This window comes from Anomaloglossus baeobatrachus, chromosome 5 (assembly GCF_048569485.1).
Source record: "Anomaloglossus baeobatrachus isolate aAnoBae1 chromosome 5, aAnoBae1.hap1, whole genome shotgun sequence".
Classification (NCBI taxonomy): Eukaryota; Metazoa; Chordata; class Amphibia; order Anura; family Aromobatidae; genus Anomaloglossus; species Anomaloglossus baeobatrachus.
In genome coordinates, this window is record NC_134357.1 from 322,604,405 (window position 1) to 322,616,074 (window position 11,670).

Genomic DNA, 11,670 nt, shown 5'->3' on the forward strand with positions numbered 1-11,670 from the left:
TGCTTGCCCGCCAATAGGTGGTGAAAAGCTAGGAGAGCCAGAAACACGGCTCTGGTTTCCAGCACATTGATCGAGAGGGCTGACTCGGACGGAGTCCAAGTGCCCTGTGCTCGGCGGTGGAGACATACCGCTCCCCAGCCGGATAGACTGGCATCCGTGGTGAGGATCACCCAGGACGGGGCCAGGAAGGAGCGTCCCTGAGACAGAGAGAGGGGCCGAAGCCACCACTGAAGAGAGCTCCTGGTCTGTGGCTACAGAGCCACTAACCTGTGCAAGGAGGAAGGCCGCTTGTCCCAACAGCGGAGAATGTCCAGCTGCAGTGGACGCAGATGGAACTGGGCAAAGGGAACAGCCTCCATTGACGCCACTATCTGACCCAGCACCTGCATCAGGTGCCTGATGGAATAACGGCGGGGCCTCAGCAGAGAGCGCACCGCCAGTTGGAGGCACTGCTGTTTGATTAAGGGCAACTTCACAAGTGCCGGCAGAGTCTCGAACTGCATCCCTAGGTACGTGAGCCTCTGGGTCGGAGTCAGAGTGGATTTGGGCAGATTGACAAGCCACCCGAATTGGACTAGAGTGGCGAGAGTGAGCGAGACACTCCGCTGACAGTCTGCGCTGGATGAAGCCTTGACTAGAAGGTCGTCCAGGTAAGGAATCACTGCCAACCCCTGGAGGTGCAGAACCGCAACCACTGCTGCCATGACCTTGGTGAATACCCGAGGGGCCGTGGCTAACCCGAAGGGAAGAGCCACGAATTGGAAATGTTCCCCTCCGATTGCAAAACGTAGCCAACGCTGGTGTGAAACTGCAATTGGCACATGGAGATAGGCATCTCTGATGTCGATGGAAGCCAGGAAATCCCCTTGGGTCATTGAGGCAATGACTGATCGCAGAGACTCCATGCGAAAATGCCGCACCTGAACATGCTTGTTGAGAAGCTTGAGATCCAGGATGGGCCGGAAGGAACCGTCCTTTTTGGGGACTAGGAAGAGATTTGAGTAGAAACCTCTGAACCGTTCCAGGGCGTGAACCGGTACAATTACTCAGTTGGCCTGCAAGAATGCCACGGCCTGAGAGAAGGCGGCGGCCTTGGAGCAGGGGGGAGTTGACAGAAAAAATCTGTCTGGCGGGTTGGAAGAGAATTCTATCCTGTAGCCGTGGGAGATGATATCCCGCACCCACTGATCGGAGACGTGTTGAAACCACGCGTCGCCAAAGTGGAAGAGCCTGCCACCGACTAAGGACGTTGCTGGCGTGGACAGATAGTCAAGATGAGGCTGCCTTAGTGGCAGCAGCTCCTGCGGACTTCTGTGGACGCGCTTTTGTGCGCCAGTTGGATTTTTGATCCTTGGCCGAGTTAGTGGACGAGGCAGAGTGCTTAGAGGACAACCAGTTAGAGAAACGAAAGGAACGAAACCTCGACTGGTTCCTACCCTGGACAGGTTTCCTGGTTGTGGTTTGTGGCATGGAAGTACTCTTCCCGCCAGTAGCTTCCTTAATAATTTCATCCAGCTGTTCACCGAACAGCCTGGACCCAGCAAAAGGGAGTCCAGCAAGGTACTTCTTTGAAGAAGCATCTGCCTTCCACTCTCGAAGCCACAAGATCCTGCGGATAGCGAGGGAATTAGCCGAAGCCACCGCAGTGCGGTGAGAAGCCTCCAGCATGACCGACATCGCATAGGATGAAAAAGCTGAAGCTTGGGAAGTTAAGGTAACCATTTCGGGCATAGATTCCCTGGCGAGGGAATGCATCTCCTCTAGAGAAGGAGAGATGGCTTTGAGAGCCCACACTGCTGCAAAAGTTGGGGAGAACAAGGCCCCTGCCGCCTCATATACAGATTTGGCCAGAAGGTCAACCTGGCGGTCAGTGGAATCCTTAAGAGAGGTGCCATCAGCCACTGATACAACGGTCCGGGCTGAGAGTCTAGACACACCGGGGGGTCTACCTTTGGTGAATGAGCCCACTCCTTGACCACCTCAGGTGGAAAGGGAAAACTGTCATCAGAACCACGCTTTGGGAAGCGTTTGTCAGGACAGGCCCTAGGCTTGGTCACAGCGGCCTGAAAACTGGAGTGGTTAAAGAACACACTCTTTGTCCTCTTAGGCGAGGTAAACTGGTGTTTTTCTGCCAGAGAGGGTTGCTCCTCTGATACTGGCGGATTGAGATCCAGTACAGAATTAATGGACGCAATCAAATCACTAACATCTGAGTCACTTTCGGACAGATCAATGGGGCACATTGAGTTAGCCTCCGAGCCCCCTGTAAAGGCATCCTCCTCGTCCTGCGAGTCAGCTTCTGAAAAAGAGCCGCGGGACGAGGAAGGAGAGGGAGCCTTGCGTCTCCTTTTAGGAGGACGGGGTCTGGGACCAGATGATGAATCCTCTGTGAGCTCCGGTCCTGAGAGAGCCCTAGCAGCAGAGGCACCCTGTGAAGGGGGCTGATGCATGTTCAGCAAAGTCCTGGACAGCTGTCCCATGGAGTCGGCAAAAGACTGGGAGATAGACCTAGATAAGGATTCTACCCAAGCCGGGGGTTCAGCCACAGGAGCCGGAGCAGCTGGAGAGACTACTGGGGGTGCGATTCCAGGCTGAGGCATCATCAGGTTAGAGCAGGCATCACAATGTGGATAGGTGCTCGGTTCAGGCAGTAGGAGCTTACATGCAGTGCATACTAAATACAGCTTTGGAGCCTTGCTCCTCGTGTGAGACATGCTGCTGGAGTGGGGGCTCTAGAATGACCCCCCAGAGAGTATATACAGAGGTCCACAACCAGAGGTTGTGGCTTACCAGACCGCTGGAGCGGTGTTGTGTGCCCTCCAGATCCCGAAGCCCGGACCCCTAAGCACCTCAGCAGGGATGCTGCAGACCAGTGCTGATCGCAGGGAAAAACGCTGAGAAAATGGCCGCTGGAGCGAAGAGAGGGGGCGGGACTCACTCTAGGAGCGGGATCTGGAGGGCCATAGAGACTTACAGGGGAGGAGACATGTACCCAGTGAGGAGTGTCCCTCCCCTGTGCAGAACGGCTGCTGGGCGGAGCCGCGCTGTCCCTCTGCATGAATGACATGCGAGGGCAGTGAAACCGAAAGTAGGCCTCCGGCGAAGCCGGGGCCTAAATTTGAGCGGTGCGGCCGGCGCGCAGGCACCATCGGCGCGGTTCTCAGGCGATAGCCAGAGAACCTGCCGGAAATGTCATAAAACTCACTCAGCACACTCTCCCACAACAATAAAGTACAGGGACCCCCAATATATAAACGTCTCAGGTACTTAGCTTGCTGAGACGCATGGTTCCAAGTCCCTGGGGATGAGTGTTCCGGTCCAGCAGGATCCTGAAGGGCTGCAGATGGAGACCGGTCTCCTGCCAAGCATGGAGAACCGTGCTGGCTCCCACTTCAAGCCAGAGCCCAGGAGGGATGGTGAAGGAGCATGGCATGTAAGGCTCCAGCCTTGGAATCAACCTTAACAGCACCGCCGACACAGTGGGGTGAGAAGGGACATGCCGGGGGTCCAGGCTTGGACCCGCTTTTCTTCAAACTCTTTCCAAAAATGAAAAATCAGATGAGAATGCATGTGTGGATGTATGCCTCCTGAACACAAAGCGATAAACTGGCTAGATCTGGTTCTCCAGGGGGTGTATAAGCTCAGAGGGAGAAGCTACACTTTTGAGTGTAGTATTTTGTGTGTCCTCCGGAGGCAGAAGCTATACACCCAATGTCTGGGTCTCCCATAGGAACGATAAAGAAAAATCTGAATGCGGTTACTTATTTTGATATACAGCTAAGATAAGCACACGGCTGGGGGCTGCAGCCTGTAGCCATATGCTTTCTGTACTGGGTATCATAATATGAAGAGACCCACGCCAATTTATTTTTACTGTACGATAGACCTGCAGACAGGGTCTGTGATTGGAAGAGTCAGACATGCTGTCACAGGCTGGGGGCATGCCTGACTGCAACTAATCTGGTGGGCGGGGGAAGCAGTGCATATGCAATGAAGGTAATAAGCGGCCCCGGAAGTGAATGGGCAACCTCGGGAGCAGTTACAGCTGCGACGGAGCCTTAGTAACAATAGCGCACTCTCTTCATTCTTTTTCCTTTATTATTTTTTTTATTTCCAGAGTGCCGGATCATTAGCCGTAATTCCCTGAGAATTCTGGGCCTGGCCATCAGGTGCGTTTGAAACAGTCCGGGTATATCTTATCAGACAACTTTGCTTTGTTCTTTTGCCAGAATTGATCAGTGATTATGAAGATTCTCAATTCTGAGGGAACATCTGTAGTGAGTGAAGACTTTCCCATTACTGAGAGAGAATCTCTTCAGTAACAGCTGCAATCTCCTATCTCGGTAATGGGAAAGTCTTCCCTGAATACAGATTTCTCAGAACTGAGAATCTTCATAATCACTGATCAATTCTGGCAGAAAGAAGCAGATTTGTCTGGGGAGATATTACAGAAGTTGCTCATTTTCATGTGCACCATTGATTTTAGGAAAAAAAAAAAATTTAAACAACTGTTACTCTTAATCTTACCGCATCCTGCGTAGTTTAGCACACGCGCCAGCTCCTGTGCCGAGACAACTGCCTTATCAAAAGTCTAAAAGGCGCAACCAATCACAATGAATCTCTCGAGAACCTGAGCTTTTTTTTTTTTTTTGGGGCACAACTACAGTTTTAATACTTTAGGTAGGACATCCTTGCATTTTTCATACAGCAGCACCACCGTGGAGGTTTCTTTGTTGCAATGTATTTTGTCTTGGTGTCAGCAACATTACGACCAGAAATGGGAGAGGAAACCAGCTGCCATATATGACAGCCTCCATCATTTATGGGCTGTCAGGTTTTGCTATAGTGCTAATGAAACTTGCCTTCCTTCAATAGCCTGTCTGAGGTTTTGAGAAAGGAGTGGATTTAACCCCTTCACGACCGGCCGATTTTTCGCTTTCTGTTTTTTTCGCCATTCTTTTCCTGAGAGACTTAACTTTTTTATTTTTCAGTCAATATGGTCATGTGAGGGCTCATTTTTTGCGGAACGAGCTGTACTTTTAAATGAAACCATCAGTTTTACCATATAGTGTACTAGAAAACGGCAAAAAAATAGCACTATGGTTTTTGAGATTTTATTCACTGTGTTCACGATATGGTAAAACTGATGTGTGGGTGTGATGCCTGAGGTCAGTGCGAGTTCGTAGACACCAAACATGTATAGGTTTACCTTTATATAAGGGGTTAAAAATCGGAAGTTTGGCCGAAAAAAGTGGCGCATGTTTTACGCCATATTCCGTGACCCGTAGTGTTCTCGTTTTTCGGAATCTATGGCTCAATGACTGCTTATTTTTTGCGTCTCGAGCTGACGTTTAACTGTACCATTTTTGTGCAGATGCTAAGTTTTGATCGCCTCTTATTGCATTTTGCGCAAAAGTTGTGGCGACAAAACCATCGTTTTGGCGTTTGGAATTTTTTTGCCGCTACGCCGTATACTGATCAGATTAATTGATTTTATATTTTGATAAATCGTGCGTTTCTGAACGCGGCGATACCAAATGTGTATTTCTTCGGCGCTCCATTGGGAGACCCAGACGATTGGTGTATAGCTACTGCCTCCGGAGGCCACACAAAGCATTACACTAAAAAGTGTAAGGCCCCTCCCCTTCTGGCTATACACCCCCCGTGGGATCATGGGCTGCTCAGTTTTCAAGCTTTGTGCGAAGGAGGTCAGACATCCACGCATAGCTCCACTGTTTAGTCAGCAGTAGCTGCTGACTATATCGGATGGAAGAAAAGAGGGCCCATGCTAAAGGGCCCCCAGCATGCTCCCTTCTCACCCCACTCTTGTTGGCGGTGTTTGTTAAGGTTGAGGTACCCATTGCGGGTACGGAGGCTGGAGCCCACATGCTGTTTTCCTTCCCCATCCCCCTGAGGGCTCTGGTGAAGTGGGATCTTACAGGCCTCCAGGCTCTGAGGCCGGGCTCCATCCACAGATACGGAGCTGGGTACCGTCAGGGACAAGGCCCTGCAACATTCAGGTACTCTGTGTCCCCGTACAGACACGCAGTCTGAGCTGGAGAACGGACATAGCCCTGGGAGACCCAGACAGGGGATTCTGGCGACCACAGTTCGTAGCCCTGCCATTTGGTCTGGCGACAGCCCCACGGGTTTTCACCAAGGTCATGGCAGCAGTGGTAGCAGTCTTGCACTCTCAGGGACACTCGGTGATCCCTTACTTGGACGATCTACTTGTCAAGGCACCCTCTCAAGAGGCATGCCAACACAGCCTGAACGTTGCGCTGGAGACTCTCCAGACTTTCGGGTGGATCATCAACTTTTCAAAGTCAAATCTGTCACCGACCCAATCACTAACATATCTTGGCATGGAGTTTCATACTCTCTCAGCGATAGTGAAGCTTCCGATGGACAAGCAGCGTTCACTACAGACAGGGGTGCACTCTCTCCTTCAAGGCCAGTCGCACCCCTTAAGACGCCTCATGCACTTCCTGGGGAAGATGGTAGCAGCAATGGAGGCAGTCCCGTTTGCGCAGTTTCATCTGCGCCCACTTCAATGGGACATTCTCCGCCAATGGGACGGGAAGTCGACGTCCTTAGACAGGAAAGTCTCCCTTTCCCAGACGGCCAAGGACTCTCTTCAATGGTGGCTTCTTCCCACCTCATTATCACAAGGAAGGTCCTTCCTACCCCCATCCTGGGCGGTGGTCACGACAGACGCGAGTCTGTCAGGGTGGGGAGCAGTTTTTCTCCACCACAGGGCTCAGGGTACGTGGACTCAGCAGGAGTCCACCCTTCAGATCAATGTTCTGGAAATCAGGGCAGTGTATCTTGCCCTACAAGCCTTCCAGCAGTGGCTGGAAGGAAAGCAGATCCGAATTCAGTCGGACAACTCCACAGCGGTATATAATAAAGTATGGCTAAGCACTCCGCGTTGTTGGTGCTCTGGAGAAAAAATGTCGAACTATAATACAAGAAACTCCGGCACTCAAAGAAAATTTTATATTAATTCTTTTATTCAGAAAAAAGTTTTTATCTTCCAATAAATTGTTTAAACAAAACGTTTCGGCTATTCGCCTTCTTCAATTGTTATGGTTCTAAATAATAAGAAAACAAGGTATCACTACAAAATATATGTGTACATAAATCAAATAAACAAGAAGGTCATATCCTAAACATGATAAAACAAAGTATCCATTATACATGAAAACATGCTGAGGCAGACTGGCCGAGGAGGTCGTGGTATCCGGATCTGTGGCATCTCACGGTCGGCCAACCGTGGGCGCTACCAGACCGGCCAGACTTACTGTCACAAGGGCCGTTTTTCCATCTGAATTCTACGGCCCTGAACCTGACTGTGTGGCCATTGAGTCCTGGATACTAGCATCTTCAGGATTATCTCAAGGGGTCGTGGCCACCATGAGACAGGCTAGGAAGCCCACATCTGCTAAGATCTACCACAGAACGTGGAAGATTTTCTTATCCTGGTGCTCGGCACAGGGAGTGTCCCCCTGGCCATTTGCATTGCCTACTTTTCTTTCCTTCCTGCAATCTGGTTTGGAAAAAGGCTTATCGCTCGGCTCCCTTAAAGGGCAAGTCTCAGCGCTATCGGTATTTTTTCAAAAGCGTCTAGCACGACTTCCTCAGGTACGCACGTTCCTGCAGGGGGTTTGTCACATCGTCCCTCCGTACAAACGGCCGTTAGATCCATGGGATCTGAACAGGGTACTAGTTGCTCTCCAGAAGCCGCCCTTCGAGCCTCTGAAGGATGTTTCACTTTCTCGACTCTCACAGAAAGTGGCCTTTCTGGTAGCGGTCACGTCTCTTCGGAGGGTATCCGAGCTGGCAGCGCTGTCATCCAAAGCTCCCTTCCTGGTTTTTCACCAGGACAAGGTAGTGCTGCGCCCGATTCAGGAGTTTCTCCCTAAGGTGGTATCCTCTTTTCATCTCAATCAGGATATCTCCTTACCTTCCTTTTGTCCTCATCCAGTTCATCGGTATGAAAAGGATTTGCATTTGTTGGATCTCGTGAGAGCACTCAGAATCTACATTTCCCGCACGGCGCCCCTGCGCCGCTCGGATGCACTCTTTGTCCTTGTCGTAAGCGCAAAGGATCGCAGGCTTCCAAATCCACCCTGGCTCGATGGATCAAGGAACCAATTCTTGAAGCCTACCGTTCTGCTGGGCTTCCGGTTCCATCAGGGCTGAAGGCCCATTCTACCAGAGCCGTGGGTGCGTCCTGGGCATTACGACACCAGGCTACGGCTCAACAGGTGTGCCAGGCAGCTACCTGGTCGAGTCTGCACACTTTCACCAAACATTATCAGGTGCATACCTACGCTTCGGCGGACGCCAGCCTAGGTAGAAGAGTCCTGCAGGCGGCGGTTGCCTCCTCGTAGGGGAGGGCTGTTTTGCAGCTCTAACTTGAGGTATTAATTTACCCACCCAGGGACTGCTTTTGGACGTCCCAATCGTCTGGGTCTCCCAATGGAGCGCCGAAGAAGAAGGGAATTTTGTTACTTACCGTAAATTCCTTTTCTTCTAGCTCCAATTGGGAGACCCAGCACCCACCCTGTTTCCTTCGGGATTTTTGGTTTTTTCGGGTACACATGTTGTTCATGTTGAACGGTTTCAGTTCTCCGATGTTACTTCGGATTGAATTTGTTTAAACCAGTTATTGGCTTTCCTCCTTCTTGCTTTAGCACTAAAACTGAGAAGCCCGTGATCCCACGGGGGGTGTATAGCCAGAAGGGGAGGGGCCTTACACTTTTTAGTGTAATGCTTTGTGTGGCCTCCGGAGGCAGTAGCTATACACCAATCGTCTGGGTCTCCCAATTGGAGCTAGAAGAAAAGGAATTTACGGTAAGTAACAAAATTCCCTTCTTTTTGTTTTTTTTAACCCTTTAATTTTCAATGGGGCGAATGGGGGATGATTTGAACGTTTAGTTTTGTTGTTTTTTTTTTACAATTTTTTAAAACTAACTTTTTTTTATTTTACTAGTCCCCCTAGGGGGCTATTGCGATCAGCAATCTGATCGCTCTGCAGTATCTGCTGATCACAGCTACAAGGCTGTAAACAGCAGATATGCTCTCTTTTGTTGTGCCGCTGGCACAGCGAAAGTGAAAGCAAGTCAGGTGTAGTACAGGAGTCATCACATGACCCTGTGCTACCATGACAACTATCGGGAGTCACGTGATCGCGTCACGTGACTTCCGGTATCGGGCGGTAAGTAAATGTTTACCGCGATCGCGCTTATAATGGCGCTGTCACATATAGACTGTGCCATATAAGGGGTTAAACGGCACGAGCAGATAACGATTCTGCTCGTGCCTAGCAGGCACACATCTCAGCTGTGAAAATCAGCTGAGATGTGTGCCGATCGCGGCATGCTGCCACCGGCAGACCGCGGGCAGTAACATGATTACAAGGACGTAATTTTACGGCCTGCGGTCGTTAAGGGGTTAAAGGTGTTTAAAAAAAAATTCAATAACTGAAAAAAATATAAATTAGTTATGTTTAAGTAAGTTTAATTGATAATCTAAAAAAAAAAGTGATTTTCACTCCTAAACACTAGGGGAAGCAGCTGCTGAAATCCTGCTGTAGAGCTTCTGTAGAACTAGCTCACATAACTGCAGTAAAGTGGGCAGAATCTGCTCTCCTGTGTGTGATGTCACCTCGCCCTGCCAATCTGAGTATTTCCAACAGGATAAGAGAATGAAGTTTAGTATCACAGGGCGGAGCCATTCTGTTGGTGGCCACAGAGTGATCTTAATATGTCTAGTGTCACGAAGGCCAGCTGCATACTGCTCCACTGTATTCAAATGCCACAAGCACTTCACCTCAGACCTGCGCCCCCGGCAGCCTGTCCTATCAGCGATCACAGTACATAGCAGTGAGGAGCAGAGGCCCGAGATGAGCAGCACGCCAGGATCAGTTACGGTGCAATCACCGCTGCCAGGCATCGGTACTCACCCTAGCTATCCCGGTTGGTGACAGGGGGAAAGTAGGGCACACGGCATGCGGTGTGTGCTCCACAAAGATGGCGCTGATCTCCCTCTGCTATATGGATAGCCCAGGGGGCGCATCCAGATGACTACAGCAGACGCTGTTTCTGTGTTATGTATAGGGTCAGAGTCCCACAATGGTCTTCTATGCACTGAGGGCTGCCATAAAGGAGGTGAGTAACTGTAGTTACTCACAGCAAATCCAAGATTGCAGTCCCCAGTGTTTCAGTAACACTAGACTTAAATAAAAACTAAACCGTGAATTCAGTTTTGTATTAAAAATACTTAATTTCATAATTACTTAATACAAAAATCGCAAGACCCTACCTTTAATTCAGCCGGTCAAACAGAACAGTCAGTCTATGCATATTTTATTTAGAAAATGTAATTTTTAGAATCTGGTTATAAAAATGCATTATCTATTGTCTAAATCCTGTTATACAAATGCAGTAAAAAGCAATGGACTTGATTGCTGGACATATAAAACTACATGATTACATTTTAAATACACTTCTATACATTAGAAATGAACATTCTTGGCTTTTATTCTCTCCTGCCATAATGTCTTAGGTCCGGGTGACATGAGATTACACTGCTGCGTAGCTGCCTATATTTCCGACTACTCTTTCTTGGGAACTGCAATTCTTCCACATCTTCACCTTCACATGAAATTTATGGCCTCGCTTGACCACTCCATGTGGTTCCACGCTCCATTCAGGGCGGATGAATGGATGCTTTACGAGTGTGAAAGCCACTGGGCAGGTGAGTGTGATATATATAATTTTTCTCTATATATAATATATTTCTTTAATAGGACATTGTTCATTAAGTCTGTACAAGAATTCTAGTGTGACTGTTTTCAATGCAACTGTAAGTTGCATAAAACTTGTGACTTGATGTTTATTCCAGCCCCTGCCTGGACTTTTCAGAATTTTGCAGAATTCAGAATTGACATTACAAGGTTGTGTGAAATACAACATTTCTAGCCATAGTGTATGGCGGTTGAAATATGTGCCACATTTATTATGAGGCATGGCCTGTAAATGAATTTAGCACTTCTTTCAATAAGCCTACTATAAAATACACCAGTATTTAGTTATCTGGGGTCAGTGTATAAATTATGCAACGATTATTGCCCCTATAACTTCCCCTAGAAATCTGTTTTAGGGCCAACAGAATAGTAATCATCCACTTTACATTTGAGACCCTCAGTTACACTACTTAAAAGGGAACCTGTCAGGTGCAATAAGCACCCAGAACCATGAGCAGTTCTGGGTGCATATTAGTAATCCCTGCCTAAGGCTATGTGCGCACGTTGCGTACTAGCCCTGCAGAAATTTCTGCAGCGATCTGAAGAGCACACGTGCGCTCCAAATCGCTGCAGAAAATGTCCGTAGTGAAAAAAAAAAAAGCAGATTCCATGCGCTCTGCCTGCAGCTCCTGCCATAGACAGAGCAGGGGCTGCTGGCAAAATGCACGGAATAAGTGACATGTCACTTCTTAGAACGCAGCGCTTCGGGCAGCAGCCGAAGCGCTGCGCTCTAAGACGCCACATGCGCACGGCTCCCGCACAATCTCCATAGATTGCTAGGGACGCAGGATGCATGCAGTTACGCTGCGGTGCAGATCACAGCGTAACTGCATGTAATTATGCAACGTGCGCACAAA

At 49.1% G+C, this 11,670-nt stretch overlaps 1 protein-coding gene across 1 annotated transcript in view; it reads left to right on the forward strand.

Moving 5' to 3' along the window:
* The window catches only part of ACOT8 (acyl-CoA thioesterase 8), a 50,134-nt gene that overhangs the window by 36,549 nt on the left and 1,915 nt on the right, over window positions 1-11,670 (forward strand). The window contains exon 5 of the mRNA XM_075349764.1: window positions 10,573-10,764. Coding sequence (XP_075205879.1) covers window positions 10,573-10,764 — 192 coding nt within the window. The remainder of the gene's footprint in view (window positions 1-10,572; window positions 10,765-11,670) is intronic.